We start from the raw sequence: 21782 nt of genomic DNA on the forward strand, positions 1-21782 counted from the left end.
TGGGGCCTGTTCACCATCAATGGACATTTAGATTATTTCTATGTCTTGGCTATTGTGATATGAAGTGTCTAAAATAGTCAAACTCATAGAAGCAAAGAGTAGAATGGTGGTTGCCAGGGGCTGAGGTAGGGGGAAGTGGAGAGGTATTAATCAAAGGTGCTAAGTTTCAGTTAGGCAAGATGTATAAGTTCTAGAGATCTACTGTACAGCATTGTCCTTAGCGATAATACTGTATTGTACACTTAAAAATCTAAGATGGTAGAGCTCATGTTAAATGTTCTTGCCACAATTTAAAAAAAAGATGCTTTTTTGGCAAATGGAAGGTATCTAATCAGAGCAATTAAATAATCTGTTTTGCTTTAGAAGGACAACTTTGGTGTAGTTATGGAAAATACGTGGAGGAAAAGAAACTGCGGCTAAGAGAAGTTAGGAGGTCATTTCTCTGGTCCTGGTGAAAGATACTGAAGGTATAAGGGGGGAAAAAATTTTCCTTGATCCTCTTAGAGTCCCTGACTGGGTCTGAAAATTAAACTCACAAAGACAGATTAATAGGAAAAAGTAAACAAAATTATTTAATGTAAGTTTTATGTGACACAGGATCCTCCATAAGGAAATTAAGGCCTGAAGAAATAGTTAAACCTGAGTATTGTTTGCTAAGTTTGGTGAAGAGCGGACAGTCTTGGGAATGTTTGATAGGTCAGAGAGTATGAGATAAGTGTAATTAACTGGGGGAAACTTAGCAAGGTGAATTTGTTAGGATTCTTCTCCTTGTCCCTTTGTCTTCGGGGATAAGGATGCTCCTTTCCTCCAGGGTTAGGGAAGGCACCTCCCACCTGAGGGTTTTATGACCTGTTTCAGGGGAGAACAGCAGGGGGAAGGTCAGAGTGACCTTCCTACTTCTGTTTTCTCAAACTCCTTCAGCTTCAAATATTCAATAGGGCAAGCTTCTCTATTTTGGTGGTAGCACATCCTGAACTCGTCAAAGGCCTATAGTAGGGAGGGTTGGAGCCAACTGAGCAGATTTGATTGGCATCTCAGAGCTGGAATCAACTGAATTCTACTGCATGTCAGTCAGTGTTATGGGTCAGGGGAGGAGAAAGTTAGTGCATTCCTTTGGATATATTGAATTTGAAGTACCAATGGGATAGCTAGGTTTGGATGCCCACTCGAGACTTAGAGCTATGGACTTAGGGATCAAGAAGGAAGTCTTGATTGGAGCCAAGAGTTTTGCAAATAAAGGGTATTAGAGATAATAGTTGAATCGAACATGGGAGTGTCAAATTGAAAAGTGAAGAGGCTGGAGAGCAAAGTCTCACAGGACACCAACTTTTATGGGCAGTTGGAAGAGTTGGTGTGGCTACCAAAATGTTAGGATCATGAAACAGAAGCAAAGTAAAGGGAATTTCAAGGAGTAAGTAGTCTTTGGCAATATCTGATATTTTGGAGACATCAAACAAAACATGAGCTCTGAAAAGAGCTCATCAGGTTAAACAGTTAGGCCATTTTTAACCAAAGAGAAAGCACTTTCTGTAATGTGGTCAGTAAGATACCAGAGTACGCTGTGTTGAAATGAGTATGTAGGTGAAAATAGGGACTGTGTGTCGAGAACTCCTTCATGAAATTGACTAATGAAGTAAATTTCTTTGACATGGAGACAAGACTAAGTTTTAAGGGTGCACCAGAGCAAAAGGTGAAGTGAAGAAAATTTACAGAAAACAGCAGCTCAGGACTAAATATAGTAAATCTTGAAATATTTTCTCCTGTTACTAGTACCTAGTGTCATTTCTGGCATGTAGTAGATGCTCAGCACGTATGCTGAAATGTGTAAATCCCTTCAGTTTTACTGATTCCATTTTTTCACTATACAATTGTATCTTGTTAAGGTCTCTCTATAACTAAGATTTTCTTTTTTTCCTTTCTTTTGGAGCATAAAATTCAATTCAGCCATTTTGGAATTAAACAAGCAGTTATTTCAAGCGTGTGCTCACAAAGCACTTCACAGTAGCTGTACTTGACTGTTTGCAAACTTTGCACCTGGTCGTTGCTTAAGGAAGCATTTTTGTAAAGTTTTAAATGTAACTAAAAGTGATGTTCTGCTATTTTAAGTTCGATTTGTTTTTCTTTCTGCAGTTTGGCTCTGCATTCTGCTTTTAGTGATATGATACTGTTGGGCATGAAATTGAGAAATGTATTTACATAAGGCAGTGCCCTCTCCCAATGCAACCCTTTCCTCCCCCTTAAGAGTAGCCACCACTTTTCTGATTTTTATATAGTCACTTCCTTGCTCTTTAAGATTGCCTTGTTACCCAGCTGTGCATCCCTAAATATTATAGTTTTACTTTGTTTTTTAGAGGCGTGTTTTTTAAGTATCTTATTTTTAAGTTTCTCTCTCTCTCTTTTCTAATTTATCTGTTGAAAAAATCAGATCATTCGTCTTGTAGAGTTTTCTCACAATCTGGATTTTGTGGATTACTTTCGTGGGGCATAGTTTAACATGTTTTGCCCTCTTCTGTGTTTCCTGTAAAAGTGGTAATTGGATCTAGAGACTTAGTCAGTTTTACCCGCCTGCCCCCTTTACTTTTTTTTTTTTGACAAGATTACTTCCTAGGTAGTGGGGCGTTCCTTAAGAGACACACACTTCTGCTTTTGAGGTGATTGCGGCAGTGGATGCAAAATGTCTAGATCCATGATTCACTAGGGGTTGCAACTCATTGTTTTATATTTCTATGATTTCTCCATTTATTAGCTGGAATTCTATAAAGAGAAAGATTTCCTCCTCTATTATTTAGTTACCAGTGGCACATTTAGTGTAGGAGGAGCAGTGTACTTGTTTGATATTTTCCCTTTATTGACCACTGTTCAAAATAAACAAAGTTGGCTGTATGTATCCTCCATAAGTGGGGGATATCTATATCTATATCTATGCATTTATATATAGAAATAGCACCTCATGGCTTTGTACTGGTATTTCAAATTCAGTGAAAATTCAAGACTCTGGAATGTTTATTTAAATTCTTCTGTCTTATATTTCTATCTTTATCCAATCCCTGTGAGTTTTTAAGGAATAAGAAGACTGGGAATTTTAGAATTAGTGTGTCACACGAACCCACATTATACATAATACATTCTTGTGATAGCTGCCAATAACATACTTACTGAAAGCATTTAAAACAGTCATTCTGTTCTCTCTCCACTAATTTTTGTTTGTTTTAACTGTATTGTTTCTACACTATCAGAACATATGGCTCTCCTTTAATACAATACTCTTTTCCCTACATCCTTGTCAGTTAGAGATTTTAAGGAGATTAAGATCATAGCCTTAGGCTTTTGTCATTCTGTTAATGTTGTAACACAACTTTTCTTCAGCTGTGCCTATGAAAGAGAATAATAAAGGGAACCAAATCTACTCCAACAGAGGAATCATTCTTCAAAGAAATGTTACATTAAGAAACTGTCGATAGAAGCAGTATTGTTGATGATTTGAACTGTTTCGTTTATTGGGTTTCTCCTAACTGTAACTTTCATATCTTTTTTTGTTTTCTTTTTGTGGCTAATAGAACATTCTGATGTGCCAGTGGAAAAAAATATCACTTTACAAAGACCTTCTAACGTAGAACTCATATGCCAATTCACAACATCTGGGGATTTGAATTTAGTAAATGTCACTTGGAAAAAAGATGATGAGCTACTTGAGAGTAATTATATGATCAATATAACAGGAAGCATCATGTACACCCTATACACGTGAGTACACAAAATTTTAACCTGCATGGCTACGTTAAATTCTAAATACTTTTGCTGACTGCGCATTCTTTCCTTTACTGTCACTTGAATGCTATGCTAATAGTCTAATTTGCATATTTACAGAATTATTTTGATTAATGGCTGAGTCTTGATTTTCATTAAGAAGAGTTTTGAGAACTAAGCCTATATTAATAACCTAAATTGTCTTTAGGGTCACCATCATTAATAGCAAACAGATGGGAAGTTATTCTTGTTTCTTTGAAGAGGAAAAGGAACAAAGGGGCACATTTAATTTCAAAGGTCAGTACTAATAATTTATAGAGTAATAACTTCAGCATTATATTCTTAGAATTCTAATCCCCCAATTTTTAATTATTACAACACTAAACGTAATGCGGCTGAAAGAAAATCATATGCTTTCCATTGAATCATAAGTGGTGACCTTGAAAATGGAGCTTCCCAGTGCCTTCTCAGTGGTAGAATTTGCATTTCCCAGTCCACTCCCACCCCTGCCTCCCTCCCCCCATTTAAAGCACAGGTTTAGTTCCAAAGACTGAGCTGCCAGGTTGTGTGTAAGTCATGGCAGTCTCTTGAACTTATCTATATTTAGCCCTCTAAACTCAGAGCTTCGATAATATTCCTCTAGGCGTCTGAGTTGCTGTACTTCTAGACTGTGACAATATGCCTTGGTGTTGTGTGTCACTGGCTCCAGAACTTGGGATTTTAGGGATCCATAAAATTTTAAAATGATGTGGAGGTGTGCAAAAGGGTTGCCTGCTTTTGATCTTATCAAGTTAAGGACAAACCCTGGAATATAATCCACAGCTCTCTCCTGTGAAAACAAACAAATCAAAGTATTTTACATTTACGGTCATTAAATCAAAACTTTAAAGGTCTTGATCTCATGATAAAGACTAGTCATTTGAGTTGGATAAGTATTTGGGAAATGTGGTCTGTTGCCATATTAACTATTTTGGGCTTTGTTTCACGTTAATTTCCCAGTGTACATGAGAAATTGTTCTTTACTTTTCCTAAAAATTGTGAAGTCTAGCTAGCTGCTCTGAAAAAATATGGATACTGTCCCCAAGGCTCCATCCATAGCCAAATGGCCTGCTTCATCATCGCCGTGATTTAAAATGGTTTGCCCCTGTATTCCCTCTGCACTCACGGGATCACTTCCTTCATGTGGTTTTGTAAATGTTCCTACTTGGTAAATATAATAAATCCTTATATTTATACACTTTGGTCTCTCCAAAGGCAGAAACTAGTATCATTCTTTGATAATTTTGATCACGTACATTCTCTTTTAACCTTCTTTGCTCCTTTTGCCTATTTTAACTTAGTGAAGTATAGATACACATGTATGTTTCCTTCTTCTATTCCTTCCCTTTTCCTTTTCCTTTCCCTGTCTTTTTATCTCCCTCCCTCCCTACTTCCTTTCTCCCTCTCTCCCTCCCTTTCTTTCCTAATGAGCTTAAAGGATATTAAGCACATGCACACATACACCCAGACACACACACACACACACAATCCTAGTAAACATTCTATCAGTCTCCTTTAAATATGTAAAGAAAGCCTACAGGTCTTGAGGACATACTCATCAAATCTTGAGACTTAAAGTGCCTCCAGGAGATTGAACTGTAAAAATTGCTATTTTTCCTTCTAAATAGCACTGTTTTCTAGAAATATGTACTAGTCTTGCCTGTTCAAAGTTTAAATGTTGAATATATTACATTTTTTCTTATTAGCTCTCTTATAATAAATTACTTACATTATTATTTGGAAGTGATCATTCCTGTCTCTAATGTAAAGATCAGCAGAAGCATTTTAGTTTCCAATATACCAATTCATTTAATGCCACACAGTCTTAGAGAAAGCCTCTTGGTTCCTATCTATTTTGAGATAACTAGGCTGATACTGGCTGGTGTCAGAAGCAGCAACACAAGGCTAAGAGGTTTGAAATCCAGTGCTTGAGGAATGCAAAGAGCCACTGAATATTTCCTTTTTTTCTTTTCATAGTTTTCTTGAAGCAGTTTAGTTCATTTTACTAGTTTTTAATGCCCGTTTAACATTAATGTAACTTTTAAGTATACACTGTGTCTTGAAGATATTTATAAAATTAACAAGTTGGGCCCTTCCAGATCTTATTTGGTAAAGTAATAATTCTCTGTAATTCATCTAAATTGAATATTGCTTGGAGAAATCATTTCGTCTGAGTACAATTTAAAGGCATCTGCAGAACGATTCATATTGTAGTTGTTATTTAATTAGATCTGTAAGGCGTATAGAATGGTGTATATTTTTATAAATATTCTATTATACTCTTTCTCCACATGGGTTGCTTATGGTCTTTCCTAAGAAGAAGGATTATCTTCCCTTAGCAGCACTACAATTAAGTGTGGATGAAAAGCCTGTTTTATCTTCTACTTTAAATTGAGCCAAAAAAAAAAATAGAAGTAAGTCCTGCTATTGACTACTTGAGTCAACTATAGTGCTTGAGTCTGAGTCCTCAGAACAATTCATCAGCAAAGTCCCTGCTTCTGCCTTTATGGGAGTTGGTTGATTTATTACTACAAGATTGTAAAAGGGCCTCAGCATCGCTGATTAGTATGATGCAGGAGAACCTACTGGCTTTGTGTGTTGGGCTGTTGATGTCAGTACAGGGGAGATAGTAAAAGGGCACGCTGGAAGCTTGCAACTGCTAATATGTCATTGATCACTTTTCCCCCAAAAAACATGAGTGATGGTCCACAATGTTTCTTAGTAGTGGGTTAGATTTTCTGAGGTAGTTGGTAAAAATTTCCATAATATTCATCAATGTTAATCTCTTAGTAGAAAGATGCAAAGACGCAGAAATTTAGTTAGTAAAGGATAAGTAATAAGACATGGAACTTTTGGAAGTTATGGTGATATTTTGATAGTACCAAGTGCTAAAACTGTCTTGGCCCAGCCATCTGTCTTCACTGGGAAGTACCCAAGGAGTCAAAGTATGGGAGAGTAGCATCATAGAATCAGTTGGAACTTCAGCTTCAAATGCCAGTGTCCCTTTAAGCTGCCTTTGACCATATGGAAGAATCTTTTTCTTAATTTGATAGTACCCAGTTATCTTTGAACCAAAAATGATACTTAGGCCAATTTGTTCTAGTCCCTGAGTATACGCATATAAATCTCCAATCTTACAACTCCATAGAGCTTTCCCTTTCACTGGATAGATCCTTGACCCCCATCTTCCTAGACACTAGTCTAAATCAGCAATTTCACCATCTTCAAACCTGGATTCTTCCAACCCCAAGGTTCTCATTTGTCCTGCTTTATCCAAAGTTACAAAAGGTCAACAAGGCACGTTGGAATACTGTATCACTATCCTTATATGCATAAGTATTTCCAAACATAAGCAGTGGCCCAGAACCAACTGTGACCTTGGAGGAGTGAAAACAAATTAATGTTCCCTGAGCATAGTGCATTTTATAATTTAGACCCACGCTCCTGTTATCCGGCATAGATAGCAGAGCAGAGCAGTGGGTAATGTTATCTTGGCCATTAATCTAGTGGATAGTCAACAAAACAGAAGATATGAAAAGAAAACACAGTTTGGGTTTCAGTTTCTCTGTGGCATCACTCACTCAGTCAGTGTCAGTTATCTGCAGTCTCCGACCTGATCTTATTTCAATGGTATAGTTTAATAGTGTAGGCATGTGTTCCTCACCCAAACCTCATAGAATACCGAAGATTTTCTTGAAAAGCCCCTTTCAGCCACCAGCTGTGCTTCCCAAACCTGTGCCTCTTACAGGCTTACTGAAAAACAGTCTTCTGCCATGTTTTCCCCCCAAATGTTGCCTTTCTTCCACTTTAGATTCTTAGCCTGTGGGTATATTTCAATATTTTGATCATATTTCAACACATGTTTTTCTGTTAAAGCATGACCTAATTTCCAGAAAGAAGCATACTGAGATTGAGAAATAGGATATGTGGGAGATAAACAGCCTGGGAAAGCAGAAACTGTGCCCCCAACTGGTGCCTAATACAACCAGTTTCAAAGTCCGCCTTCAAAGGAGTGCTTGTTTTAAGGTGAGCCTAGCCTGGCTGCAGGAGTAACTTCATCAGAGCTGCACTGTTAAAGAGCAGTGCTAAAGATGTACGTGTTGTACCTCTCCATATGGAATTCAGGAATTATGGCTCTGCTCCGTCTGAGATTTGGAAGGAACCTTGTGGCTTCTGAAAAGAATCCCTATGTTAGCCCAGCTCAGATCCATGCTTAATCCCCAGGTCTTTAGCTGAAGCCTCTCCTTAAGCAGAGTTGATCTTTCCAAGTGGGACTTTATCCCTCAAATGCCTCTGTGTCCTCATACTTCATTTAAGACTAAAACCACACCAGGTATTGGGTATCTTGGAAGGTGGTATTGAGCTGATAGATTGATAGTGCTTTGTCAGGAGACCCAAGAATGACTTGGTTTTCACTCGGTCCAATCATTCCTCCTCTTAACAAAATCTCAAATATGGAAATATACACAAAAAGGACACACCAAAGCAAAGGAATATTTTATTATTGGCCAGCCTTGGCCACAAACCTTGCTGAAATTGTTGGAAGCCTTGACCACATGGACGGCTTCTTTTTCCTTAGTTGGGTCTTACTAAACCTTAAAAAAAAAAAAAGCAGAGTCATCTCTTCCTTCACAGCCCAAGCTCAATTTGGTATTTCCTACTCTAGAAGGAGGATACTCTCTCCTGAACCCGAAAAAACATGCTGAGCATGGGGCTGCGTTCTTTCTATCTCCAAATTCCCAGCCCTAGACAACAGGGCCCAATCAGTGCCCTAGAACATGATCACTCCAGGACAATCCTCCTCTCTAGTCTGGAAAATTGGAGAGTTGAATGAGGAGGGAATTTATATCCAGGTCACCAGGGACTTCAGTCCACAGGCCACTGCCCAGCCTTCAATTGCCACCGCCTCCAGCGTCTAGTGGCGAAACTCCTACCATAAGAAAAATGAAACAGAACAAAGTGTTCTGTGGTTCAGCCTCATTTAAGCCTTTAATATTTTGACATTTCAACTTATTGTCTTGTTTCTCAAGAACTTAGAATATAGTTGTTAATATCAGAACAGATGGTCAGCCTACTCTCTTGGATCCTAGAGTTGCTTCCAATTTTCTTATAGTGGTTATTTTCCTCCATTAGAGAGCTGTCCGGGTCCACAAATGAGCCCTGAAGGGCCGACTACAGACTTAGGAAATCAAACCAAACATTAACAGAAGTAGCTTGACCTAATAGGGCAGAGCACTTATGTGAGAGACTCCCTCTTTACTTTTATACTTAAAAAGACATGTGGATAGCAATTACTCTCTTATTTTAAAACTTAGCTCATGTTTGTATCAAAGTATTAGTTGCTTTATTCTGCCTTTTCTTGTTAAAACCAGTATGTGGTGAATGGGCCATTTTCTTTTTATTCTTAGGTTTTATAATAGTCTGTAAAGTTATTATTCCATGTGTTCTTTCTGCTCTATATACTGTGTAGGTCTGCAACAAGATTTTCTTTTTAACTTTTTAGCCAATTTCATTTCTTGTTATAGTAAGAAGCAGTAATTAGGCACCCTGATTTAAGTTGTTCTAATTTATGTTTAAATTGTAATCCTTATACAAACAAAATTGTATTTAACTGCTTTAGCCAAGCACTTGAATGTGTGTTTCAAGCTGTGGAATTTGTTTTACAGCTTCACTGAAAAATTGTTTAATAATGTTATTAAAGGATGGATTCGTGCTGTCACCAGCATCTCAAAGCTGCTGTTTCTTCATTCTTCTGGGCCTTGTCTCCTGTAAATTTATTTCCCATTTTTCATCATTTTACCGTTGTACTCCCCTTTCTCAGATGGGCTGGGAGGTCTGTAAAGGCCTCAGCTTGGAACCTTTTCCTTGTTTTGGGTTTCTTTTTTAAACATTCCTATGATTCTGAGAGGTATTCGGGTGAGTTTGCAGTTCTCCTTTTTATTCAAGGTCTGATTTCTTCTCTGTTCCCCATGGGCAGGTAGCCTAGAAATCATTCTTGCACATGATGATAATCCATCCTATTAAGCTGGCTGATAACCACTATGAAGAAAGGCCAGGGGAATTGTAAATTGTAAGAAAGCTCAATTAAAAAAAGCAGTACCAGTACATGATCACAGCAAAAGTTTGAATTTTGTGGTGTATACTGTGCAGCAAGCACTTGATGTATTATGTTCTTGTGCTTAATCCTTTACAACAGCAACACTGTAGGATGAGTTTGACCTACCTATGTCCTCAACACTAGTAACAATGAAGCTGTAATTCTAATTCAGATATTTCCTGGACTCATATCTTTGTCACGTCATTGTCACATTCTGCTGACTCTTTCAAACACTGATGACCTGACCTTTGAAATGGACATGTATTAACCACATGTCCCTTAATGTCCCTCAGCCTAATGGTGATCAATAGGGAGTGTGGGACACTAGTAGCCTCTCAAAAGGAGTGCTCAGAGTATCTTCTGGTAAGGGCAACTCACCAGTTGCTTCTGGTTGGGAGGACTTCAACCAGGCTAGTCACGTGAGCTCACCTCTCTCCTCCCTCAGGAGCTCCCTAGTGGTACCTTAATATGTTTTCATAGACTATTAATGGGGTGATTATAAATTTCTGATTGGCATTTCATATCTTTGGTGAATGTAGTTGTAGACCATTCAATTTCATCAAAATGTGTTTCCTTGCTTACGAAAATTGTGAGAACCACTGAAAGACTACTTTGTCATCTTTCTTGTGATTACTTGAAGCATTTTTGCTTTCATGGGTGACATACCTTCCTCTTATTTGCATCTCTTTATTATTAATGATGCCTCAGTCAACACTCTGCTGGTCAGCAGTACTGATGAAGGAGAGGGTGATATGTGCACTTGTAGTTAGGCCCACTTCAGACAATAAGGAAAAAGGAAAACTTCCATGCACTTCGTTGTAACATTCATCACCTAAGGACAGAACCCATAAAGAAATCCTATTCTCCAGCCCTAATTTTACTCCTTCTTTGGTAGTTATACAAATCAGAATTTCTCTTCTAGTTATTATCAATTATTTTCCCTTTCCTCATCTTTACAATTCATACATCTAGCAAATGCGCAATTATCTTTGGGTGGCAGAAAGCCAAGAGCACTTGGGAATGTATTTAATCTAGAAACCCAATTTTAGTAATTGAAATTGATCTTTCCATTACCCACCCTTAACCTCCTCAAAATGAAATCTAAAAATAGGATAACAAGTGAATATCACACAATATCTGTAAAATTTGTCAATTTAGTATTAAAACTTTAGACATAATTTTATATATTCTCTCTCTTTCAGCAAACCAAGCAAACAACAAAAAATGGAAAAACAAAACACAAAACCAGAAGTCTGCTAAAATTAGTAAAAGAAAAAGAATAAAAGATCAACGAAAGTAATGTTTGTTGATCTGTCCACATCTCCAGTGTTAGGGTACATTCTATAATATATTCTTCGAGGTCAATCAGAAGGAACCAGTTTCACCATGGAGGCTGTTGGTTGGCTTTTTATTGTTTTGCTTATGTTTTAATTTTCTTTACCAAGATGTTCACATCCTTAAAATTTAATTTTTCTAAATTCAGTACTCATTTTTATTCTATTACTAATGGCATCTGCTTCAGAACTTTCTTAAGAAATTTATCATAATGAGTATTAGTATATGTTTTTACAAAACCATATGAGGGGTCGGCCCGTGGCCGAGTGGTTAAGTTCATGCGCTCCGCTGCAGCGGCCCGGGGTTTTGCTGGTTCGGATCCTGGGCGCGGGCATGGCACCACTCATCAGGCCACGTTGAGGCAGCGTCCCACGTACTACGACTAGAAGGAACCACAACTAAAATATGTACAACTATATACTGGGGGGATTTGGGGAGAAAAAGCAGAAAGAAAAAAACAAACAATCACAAAAACCACATGAAAGTGTTTTATATCTCATTTTCTTTCCTACTCTGTCCCCTTAATTTTCCTGTGTTTCCAACTTCTCCAACTCTTTGAGGGCTTTTCATAAATATGTATAAACTAAAGGTTTTATGTCCTGAAAATTTCGTCTCTTCACTCAAATGCCATCTAAGGGTAAAACTTGGAAAAAATATTTGTCTAAAGGAACTCAGTAGGTAGGAAGAAAGAATAGGCTTGAAAACATAAAGTTTCTTTCTTATCCAAAGCATGTAATAGCTTATTACAATACTTGCAATTGTTATTAGGCTCAATAAAAGAAGACCTTTCTTCTATTGCTACATTACAGATAGTTACACCTACCTACTGCTGTTATTATTGCTACTAAACATTTCTAACTACTATAAATTAGTTTCATTTTATATAGAACTAAAACTACATTTAAAAAATTGTATATTAATGAGAAAATGAAAGGAGAAATAGTCTTCAATTTGAATACATTCTCCCTTTTCGAACTCTTCCAGTAACATACATTTCTCTTTTCTTAGTCCCTGAACTTCATGGAAAAAACAAACCATTGATCACTTATGTGGGGGATTCAACGGTCTTGATATGTAAATGTCAAGATTGTGCTCCTTTAAATTGGACCTGGTACAGTAGTAATGGGAGTGTACAGGTAAGATCAAGTTTCTTTGATTTGAAGAAAACAAAAAAACTTTTATTTCATAAATAATAAGATTATAACAGACTCAGAATTCCTAGGACTCTTTATACTTCTATCTTATTCTTTAATATGTATTCATAAGATAGAACAATGATAAATGGAGTTGTCATTTGATGTTTTTAGCATATTACATTATCTATCTGAAGATACTCTTAATGTTTCATTAGCTGGTACTTTGTTTTTTAGATTTAGCAATTTATTTAAATTCTTTGAAAGGAAGTTAAAATTCACTTTTAGTTGATGAGTTTAGAAATAAGCTCAACAAAAAAGATTCTTTTTTTCTTATCATTCCATGAAAGTAACTGAAAAAAAAGGCAATCTTCTTTTCCTGCTTCTGTCTGGAAACATTTGTGAAAGAATGTAATACAATGGGACCATTTGAGAAAAGAAGGAAAATTTGGTAACTTACTCTTAGGTCTTGGGTTCTCTCAGTAAATGTCCCTGACTCCTTTTGGCCTTCCAGAGACCTAAGGGAAGCCAAATACTTTATATTCCTGTTAAAGAATTAATGGCTATTCGAAGAGCTAATAAGAAAAACGTGAGTATTTAAGAAATCATTTCTGACTCTCTTTCTTCCTCCCCAATACCTCTAATAGCAGGGAAATTTAGGCCATTGTTCTTTAGGGGACATTCTTTTATTGCCCTGGTGCTAATGGGCGTTGAAGTTGATGTCCTGTAAAGGCAGGATGTAGTTCTAGAAGGAACTGTACGAGACGGTGGAGATCTTACAAGGAAATATTAAATTGCTTCTTAGACAAAATCAATGCTATTGTAGACTGTTGAAGGATGACAGGGGAAGGACTTGAAATGGAGAGTGACTGATTCTGTGATAACATTGGTTTGATTTTTCAAAGAAATAGCTCCAAATCACTTAGGAGCAGACTTAAACTGTTAATATTTAGGCTTATCTTCTTACTGATGAGTAGGAAAGGCAGTCATTTTGTGTATATAAATATTTTTTAAAGACATGTAAATTTATCAAAACAAAGACGAATCATGGTATTTGAAATAATAGCCTAGTTTATTTATGCATATGTGATAATAGACAAAAAATAGCCTAAATCTAGTTATGTTAAACTTTTAGAATGTAGTCTGTGCTTCTCTTCATTTGCTGTACTAGTTTTCTCTCAGTTTGGCCCTAAGCATGGGCCCTAAGCATTAGAATGTGAAGAAAGTGCCGGGAAGAGGGTGCAGGTCAAAACTTTAGGTCAAATGTTTTTCAAAATGTAGACCAACCATCTGCATCAGAATCACCTGGAGTGCCCGTTAGACATGCAGTACTTTGATTTATCAGATCTGACTTAGGGAGCATATATTTGTGACAAGCATCACAGGCAATGCTGTGCACAGGGAGCCAGGTTGCCATAATGTTTTTGGCAGATAATAAACTCACAGTTCTCTATCAGATAACCTCCAAGATTATTTGTATGCAGGTTAGCGTTTGTTGAATAGGGGGGTTGAGTGATAGAGCAGTGATGCCATCAAATAGCCCGAGAATAAAATTTAGTTTGAATAGATTAAATAAATCAGCTCCCAAATAGCTTAGTATGACTCTTAAGAGGCTGGGGAAAACCTAGTGACTCTCAGGAGCCAGCTTCCCTGAGAGCGAAAAATTCAGATATGAAAAGACAGATGTGCAGACTACCACATAGACCATGCTCACAGGGAATTTCTACCATTCCTTCTATATCAGCTTCAAAGGCCTGATGATTTCATCCTCCATTCCAGTCTGAGGAACTCCCAGTGTCAGGAGCCAGTGATCTTCCTTTATAACAATGATGAGATTTTGTGGCTTCATTAATAGTCGATGTAATGTTTGTTGCACTAGTGAAGGAGGAAGTACTTTGAACAACTGGCCAGGTATTAGAATATGAAACCCAGCTGGCTGGAATTTTTCTGTATTTTTAATTCTCATATAATATTTACCCATGATGACCTACACACTGTAGATTCATTCAGGGCGAAGTACTTAAAGCAAAGTATACTTTTTGTTTTTTTCCTACCGCTGGGAGATCAAACTCTAAGAAGACTTGAGCGCTGTTATGTATAACTTCTCACAAATTTTAATCTGCCTTTTTCTGGTAAGCACTTTTCTTGGTACTATCTTATAGCTTTCATTCAAAGCTAGATCATTTAGGATATGTATCTTTTATGCAATATAATAGAAATGGGTTTTAATGTCTTCTTATATTAGGTTCCTCTCGACGTTCAAATGAATGATAAGTATGTGATCAATGGAACAAATGCTAATGAAACAAGGCTCAAGATAATGCACATTTCAGAGGAAGATCAGGGCTCTTATTGGTGCCACGCAGTGTTCCAGTTAGGCGAGAGCGAAGAACGCCTTCAACTTGTGGTTCTCAGTTATCTGGTGCCCCTCAAACCATTTCTTGGAATAATTGCTGAAGTGGTTCTTTTAGTGGCTATTATTCTGCTTTGTGAAATGTACACTCAAAAGAAAAAGAAGCAGCCAGGTACGATTTCTTTTTTAGGTAATATTCTCGTGTTCTGACTTGGTACATTACAGTGGCTTTAGAGTATTTGGGAAAAATCTAACTTTGGTATCTGGAGTGGCATTTATGTTAATATCAATGATGACAGTGAGCTGTGAGCTTGTATTGATGGTTTTCTTGTTTCAACTTCCTGAAAAATTTTAGTATTAAAATATACCTTTATTTCTTTTTCCTTTTCTTTGGTGTTACTGGTACCTACACACCAGTGCTTTGGTACTGGAACATTAGAAAGTTCTGTGGTAGCTTAATATAAAAATTCTCAAAGATAAACAATTACTCTTTCACTTCGAATACTCATTTTAAAAAATATTTTGTCAGACATTCTGGAGTGCTTATAAAAGAGATATTGACCTGTCAATTTTCTATTTTTGTAGCCTGTGCCCCATGGATTACAGGTTGAGAAGCCAATGGTCCCCTAAGAAAATTTATCTTACGTTCTGTATTCTTTCCTGGCTTTGTATTAAATTTTTAATAACTTAAATAATTACAAGTCAATCAATCCTGTGTTTGTAAACCCCACGCACTAGACTGTGCTTGATCAAAATCACAGGTCAGGTCTGGAGAGCAGGGAAAGAAGAAGACGTGACAGAGGTGTAGTGTGTAAAGCAGCACGTCTCTCGTTCATTCCAAAGAGGGAAACGGCACAATGCGTTAACTCAGGGGGGAGTTGAATGGAACATCTATACTTTGTAAGAATAATAAAACAATCTTAATAGTTACATTCTTCTTTCGTTACACAGATGATGGGAAAGAATTTAAACAAATGGAACAGCTGTAAGTATTATTTTTTACAGATTAATTTTCACTTGAGTAGAATACAGATAAATGTGAAAGTAAATAAAATGTTTGCAGTTAGGAAAAAAAAGCACAAGAGTATACACGTGTGTGTTATTTTCTGTACACATCTATCTGTGAAGAATGGCATCTGGAATTCGCCTGCCTGCATGAGAATACCCTCCTCCACTTACTTTCATCTCGCTGAGCTTCAGTTTTCTCCTCGACAAAATGGGTTTCATGATAGTATTTACCACATAAGGTTTTTGGATTAAATGATGTTTGATATGTAAAAATGCTTAGCATAGGCTTTGGTGCACAGAAGATATTCAGTAACCATAAGGAAGTATTATTTGTGTAAGCAGTGATACTCCACCCTGTCAATATCTATACGTATATATATTTTTTTGATGAGGAAGATTGGCCTTGAGCTAACATCTGATGCCAGTCTTCCTCTTTTTGCTTGAGGAAGATTGTCCCAGAGCTAACATTTGTGCCAGTCTTCCTCTATTTTGTTTGTGGGACTCTGCCACAGTGTGCCTTGATGAGCGGTGTGTAGGTCTGCAAACCCGCGACCCCTGAGCTGCTGAAGCGGAGCATGCAAACCTAACCACTATGCCACTGGACCAGCCCAAGCCGGGCTATATTTTTGATCACTTAGGATGCTCCTTAAAAGTACAGGGGCTCAGACCTTATTGGATCTCCTGGATCAGAACCTCTGGGATTGGTGCCTGGGCATCTGTATTTTTTAAAGTGTCTATCAGTGATCCTGATATTCTGTCTTGTTGAAAATCAGAGGCCTAGAATTCTTTTAGTCATTATTTTTGAAAGAACACAAACTGAGCCGCTAGCTCTCTTACAGCCCCCTCGTTTAGAGGTGAGTATGAGGAGAGCTGGGAGGATAATTGCCAGGGATGTCGTTTGGTTTGGCGAAGCTGGGAGTTCCTGGTTCCTCTAAGTCAAAGACTGAGTGTGGAGTCCAGTGATGGAGGTGCGTGAGACTGAGATTAAGGTCTGAATAACAGAGCCAAGGGCTGGACCATGAAAATGAGGCCAGAATAAAGCTACTGAAAGAGACCTAGGAAATGGGAGGCCTGAGCAACTGTTAACAACACAAAATGGCACTTTCTCTTTCTCAGCCAACAGGAATTCTGGGGAGCGGTTTATAGCCATGGTTAAAGAGCGGGAATGGGGCAGAATGTTGTCATTTAGATTCACAGACATTGTTCAAATAGTTATTTTTACTCAGTCCACCTATGGCAGGTGAAATAAATCAACATGATAAAAGCTTCTAAATTAAAGTCGTAAAATAATTGTATCAGGAGTTCCGTAACCCCGGATAGGAAAAAGACACTGTTGTCTTAGAATCATAGACTCTCCTAGTTGGAAGGAAATTGCACCTCTTTCTGGAGATCTCAGACGTCTTGTTTATATTGATTTGTGCTTTGTATCTTCCTGGTTCCCATGTATCGATTCCCTTTCTTATACTTGGAGTCATATAAAAAACACAGCAGTCATTAGGATATTTCAGACAGTTACAGCCTTGCCCGGGTTCTTCCGTTCTCCCAGCTCAGCCTCCCCAGTGTTTGCAGCCATTCCTTTACAGTCACATTTGGAGGTTGCTCTGGTCTCAGTGCCTTCAGGTTTGTTTAAGACACACTCTGAGGTATGCCAGAACAGTGTGGAGTGGACGATCAATTCTTCATAATTTAATTTTCACTTATGTAGCCTACCCTATTTTAAAAATATTTTTTTAATATTTTTTTCTAGAATAGCGTCAGAGCAATGTCAAACGGATTCAATCTGTAGTATAATCAGTTAACTTTCTTTTCATTCATTGGTAATTGGGATATTGCCCCTGGTTTTCTGCATCCTCTACTGTTCTACAGAAATCACTGACAGTGTTTCACTTTTCTCTTTTTTTGGTTATTTCAGTATCTCTGGATTTAATACAAAAATCAAGAGCACATGAACTCATTTAGAGCAACCTTTTACCATGCTCTTTTAGAATTTTTAGTTAGGAGACAAATTTTTCTTGACAGACGATAAATATTATTTATCAATACGTTTTATATATACTGTTTATATATGTGTTTAGATAGTGATTCATAGAGTTTCTGGTGAAAATGATTTTTAAAAATACTACTAAATGTCTAACATCAAAAAAAGCTAGTTACTTCAAATAGTGCAATGTGGAGCTCACTCTCACTTGTTTGATCTACTCAGATATTTAATCCACACAGTCTCCCCTACCTGCTCCCCCCTCCAAATTTTGACATAATTGTTTAGGTGGTTGAATTTATTATCTGGGAGTCATAGCTTAATGTGCTAAGCCTGCTGGGTAAGACTTAGAAGGGTGTTCATCACACACCACTGTGACCTAGTTTAGTCATTCTTGTCTTAAGAATCTGAAGCCCACTTTTGCAGTCTTGCACAATGGATAGATAAAGAACCAAGTTTAACCTCTAATTCAATGTAGTAAACACGTCCAGTTGCAGCACCTGTATCTCACATGTTGGCTGAGCTGATTGGCCATTGTCTTGCATGTGTCAAGACAACATGTAAGTTATAGCCATACACTAAGCCCCCCTTCCTGCTTGGGGAGAAGCAGTTCTCCTAATGCATAAAATAAACAGGCCTTTGTCACTATCATCTGCGGCAACAGTTCCTCTCCAAGCAATGGCATAAAATCAAAATCCACATTATGAGGAAAACATTTTTAGGAAGAACGAATTCTGTCTGTTTTGACCTTTTACATTTGAACCTGATGGCCATGATGTAAATGGTGTACTGACTTAATTATAGGCAGTGTAAACATCTGGTGATTTTTTTTTTTTTTCCACACAGGAAATCAGATGATAGCAATGGTATAGAAAATAATGCCACCAGGCACAGAAAAAATGTAAGTTGCTTCCAAATGATACTCCAAATAAAAGGTAAAATTCAGTATACAAAGGCTATCTATTAATCCAGCTCCTTTTTTTTTTTTGGTTTCATAAAAGACCTAGTCATTCACTGTGCTTGAATATGCTTGTTTACAATATTATGGGAGAAAACATATAGTTATACAAAAATAAATGCCATCTTTTTTTCCACCAGAGAACATGTGGCAACCAACCTAAAAGTAAATCTATTGCACTGCCTATATATTGTGTTCTTTTGTCACCACAGGCTAGTTTCTTTTACAGCTTTTCATGTAGTCTCATTTTTGTTCTTTCTCAATTTTTCTGGATTTTCTTATCTTATTCTCATATATTCGCATATATTTGGTGCTATGAACGAATCCACATGAGCTTATTTTCTTTACTGATCAGAATCAAAATTTTCACGATTCATCCAAGTACTTTTCCTGAGTATTGAGAATGGGAACTTTTGGCTTGGGCAGTAGTTTGGATCACCCGCCCAGCACCTTTTGCTTTGCTGAAGTGATCATAAGTTACTACAGAATAACCAGGACATGCTAATTATGTCTCATTATGCTTTATTTAACACAGGAATCTGTGAGCCAGTGAATGAGAAGCATCATGTCAAGACTCACGGGAAGATACAGTTTGTATTTCAGCTTTGTGTATGCTTCCTGTTAAGAACATCTGAGTTTTTATTTTTAAAAGGATGGAAAATTTATGCAACATGCTCAGCAGTAGCTTTGTAAATAATCTATGCTATCAGATCTAAAGATATATTTTCATTCTGTAATTATTTTACATTAAAGCCAGATAAATTGTATTAAATGTATTCTATGAGCTGCAACCCAGGATAATTAATTTCATCCTGATCCTGAAGGGACACAGAGCAGACACCAGCAAAACCAGTTACTAGTACATAGAGCTAATGTCTCTCAAGACCTGTTTATAACCAAAGATTCATTAAAGAGAAAAACTTTGCCATTTATCTTGAAAGTTTTTTTTCCAGTCATGCTTACTATGTCTAGAAGTATTTGTAATAATTTTCATCCCTCTGTCATATTGAAAACTGTGTTCATTAGGAAATGAATACTTTCTACCTTTGCTAATGAAACTCACTCTACAATCTCCACAAGAAAAACGTACTTTTCCTCCAAAAATAGTGGTTTAAGGTAAGGAAATAAAACCATACACTTGCCCCAAATCTCCATCACCACAAAAGCAGATTTCCCAATCTTTATTCTACTCATCTCCACTGCTTTCCCACACCAGGCTAAAGTGATTCTTAGTCTTTATGCAGAGCATTTTTTTTAAACCCATGGCTTTGGGATATCTTAAGTCACACCTGGTGTTGACGTTGTAGAGTGCAGACCCATATAGCTATAATATAGCATTGCTACAGGGATGGTCCTGCGAGTCATGGTTTCCTGGTATCTGTGGCTTGATATCTGGTTTCCTGGTATCCAGGGCTGGCCAAACATCTAAAATATATTATTAGAGCTTCACAATACTAGTTCCTTTGTCTGAAATTCAGGACTAAAGTCCTTCTGCTATGTTGTTGCAAATGCCTTACACTTTTCTTCAAAAATAGAATAGTTTCTATTGCAAATATAACTGAAATATTTTACGAAATCACTGTAACCAAATCACATGGAATCTGAATAGACATGCAAGGTTGTCAGTGGCTTTGAATGGAATGTTAAAATCATAGTGCAGGATACTAGATTGGGTTGAAGATGATGACATGAAATCTGTGGGGTGTCCTTGGTGCTGGAGGGTCCTGTGCCCCACCCCCCAGAGTGCAGCAGGGTTCAGAACAATCAGAAGCAAAGAGGGAAGAGTTTGGGATGGGAGCAAGGAGCCCAGAATTCTTGGTAACTAGGAGATTACAGCTGGGAAAAGAAGAGTTCAATGATTTGGAAAAAAAAATATAGAAATTTACATGATATACTGGCTGAGAAAATTATAATAAAATTCTGGTAGTAATAATTTTATATGGCATCTTAACAAATGTTAAAAATATTACTAGTATGAATAATACACATAAAGGAGTGACTTGGAAGCTGCTCATTATTTTGTTGCAACAGTATTTTGTGTAAAGCATGTTAACTATATGTACAAGTTTTGTTGAACTAGAATACATCCTTTAAGTAATGGCAGATATTGTTTTATTCTTGGTCTCAGAACCATGAGCCATGCATTTGGTTTGTTTTAATTCATTATTAATTTGATAAAATTATCTTGGGTGATATCTATATGATGACAACAACCAATCAGTTAACTTAATTAATCGAAACAGTTTGAATTCAGTGAAAAATTAGTCAGACCTTCCATTTAACTAAGTCCAATTCAAAACAGTACATTTATGACTGGGTTATATACAAAATCAATGACAATTCGCAGCTCATATGCAGTGTGCCTCCTTCCCATTTCGCCACCACTAATTAGGCTAAATTACTTTTTAAGCAAGAAAAATTGCTGCCCCAAGGTAAAATAATCTGAAATATTTATATAGTAAATCAAATTTTTAAGTGGCAATAATTGCTGTTTTTCTTAGCAAAGTCAATTCATTTCAGTAACTTGAAACAGAAAAAGTACTCGGAAAATTAAAGTTGAATTTTGCCTTTTCAGACTCTCTCTCTCGAGGATTTCTAAAAACTTTCTTCACCACTGTTAGATTAAAAATGGGATACTTCCCTTAGCGAACCTCGTGGAGATGATAAATGGATTAACTAATAATGACCAATTGTAAATTGACTGAAAATACTAAGCAAGCAGAAAAGGTGAAGTAGGAAAACTACTCCACATTTATATATGACACCTTGAGAAATTCTACTAATCTTTCCAGCTAACAGGGTTTGCAGCATAATAAGTAGATTTCATGATGTCTTAAAATTCCCAGATACCTTCCTATTCAGTTTGTGCTCTAATGTAAATCTTCTCCCTTTGTAATCTTTCTCTTTTTCCTCAGTAACTACTTACTCAGGCCAAAACCTAGAAAGTTGTAATATTTTCTTCCCCTCTATCAACTAATACTTATTGTCATGAATCTCTGTTCCTCTGGTCTTCTTAAGAGTTCGTTAATCCACCCTGTGCCTCCCCGACTCTACCCTCGCCAGCTGCAACAGCTAAGGTCTTGATCTTCCTACCTCAGTCTCATCTTCTGTTAATCCTTATGTTCTGCACTGCT

General features: G+C 37.1%; 1 protein-coding gene across 2 annotated transcripts in view; it reads left to right on the plus strand.

Moving 5' to 3' along the window:
* EMB (embigin) overlaps nt 1–19580 on the plus strand; it is a 42896-nt gene extending 23316 nt beyond the window's left edge. Inside the window, exons 3-10 of one of the 2 annotated variants that reach the window (XM_070586897.1) lie at nt 3558–3744; nt 3956–4044; nt 12227–12354; nt 12866–12940; nt 14597–14876; nt 15656–15689; nt 18537–18591; nt 19184–19580. In XM_070586897.1, the coding sequence (XP_070442998.1) occupies nt 3558–3744; nt 3956–4044; nt 12227–12354; nt 12866–12940; nt 14597–14876; nt 15656–15689; nt 18537–18591; nt 19184–19201 (866 nt within the window). In that variant the 3' untranslated portion in view covers nt 19202–19580. The remainder of the gene's footprint in view (nt 1–3557; nt 3745–3955; nt 4045–12226; nt 12355–12865; nt 12941–14596; nt 14877–15655; nt 15690–18536; nt 18592–19183) is intronic. The other variant, XM_070586898.1, reaches the window with a different exon arrangement.
* Nucleotides 19581–21782: the final 2202 nt, after the last annotated feature.

The sequence above is a fragment of the Equus przewalskii genome, chromosome 20 (assembly GCF_037783145.1).
Source record: "Equus przewalskii isolate Varuska chromosome 20, EquPr2, whole genome shotgun sequence".
In the NCBI taxonomy this organism is placed as follows: domain Eukaryota; kingdom Metazoa; phylum Chordata; class Mammalia; order Perissodactyla; family Equidae; genus Equus; species Equus przewalskii.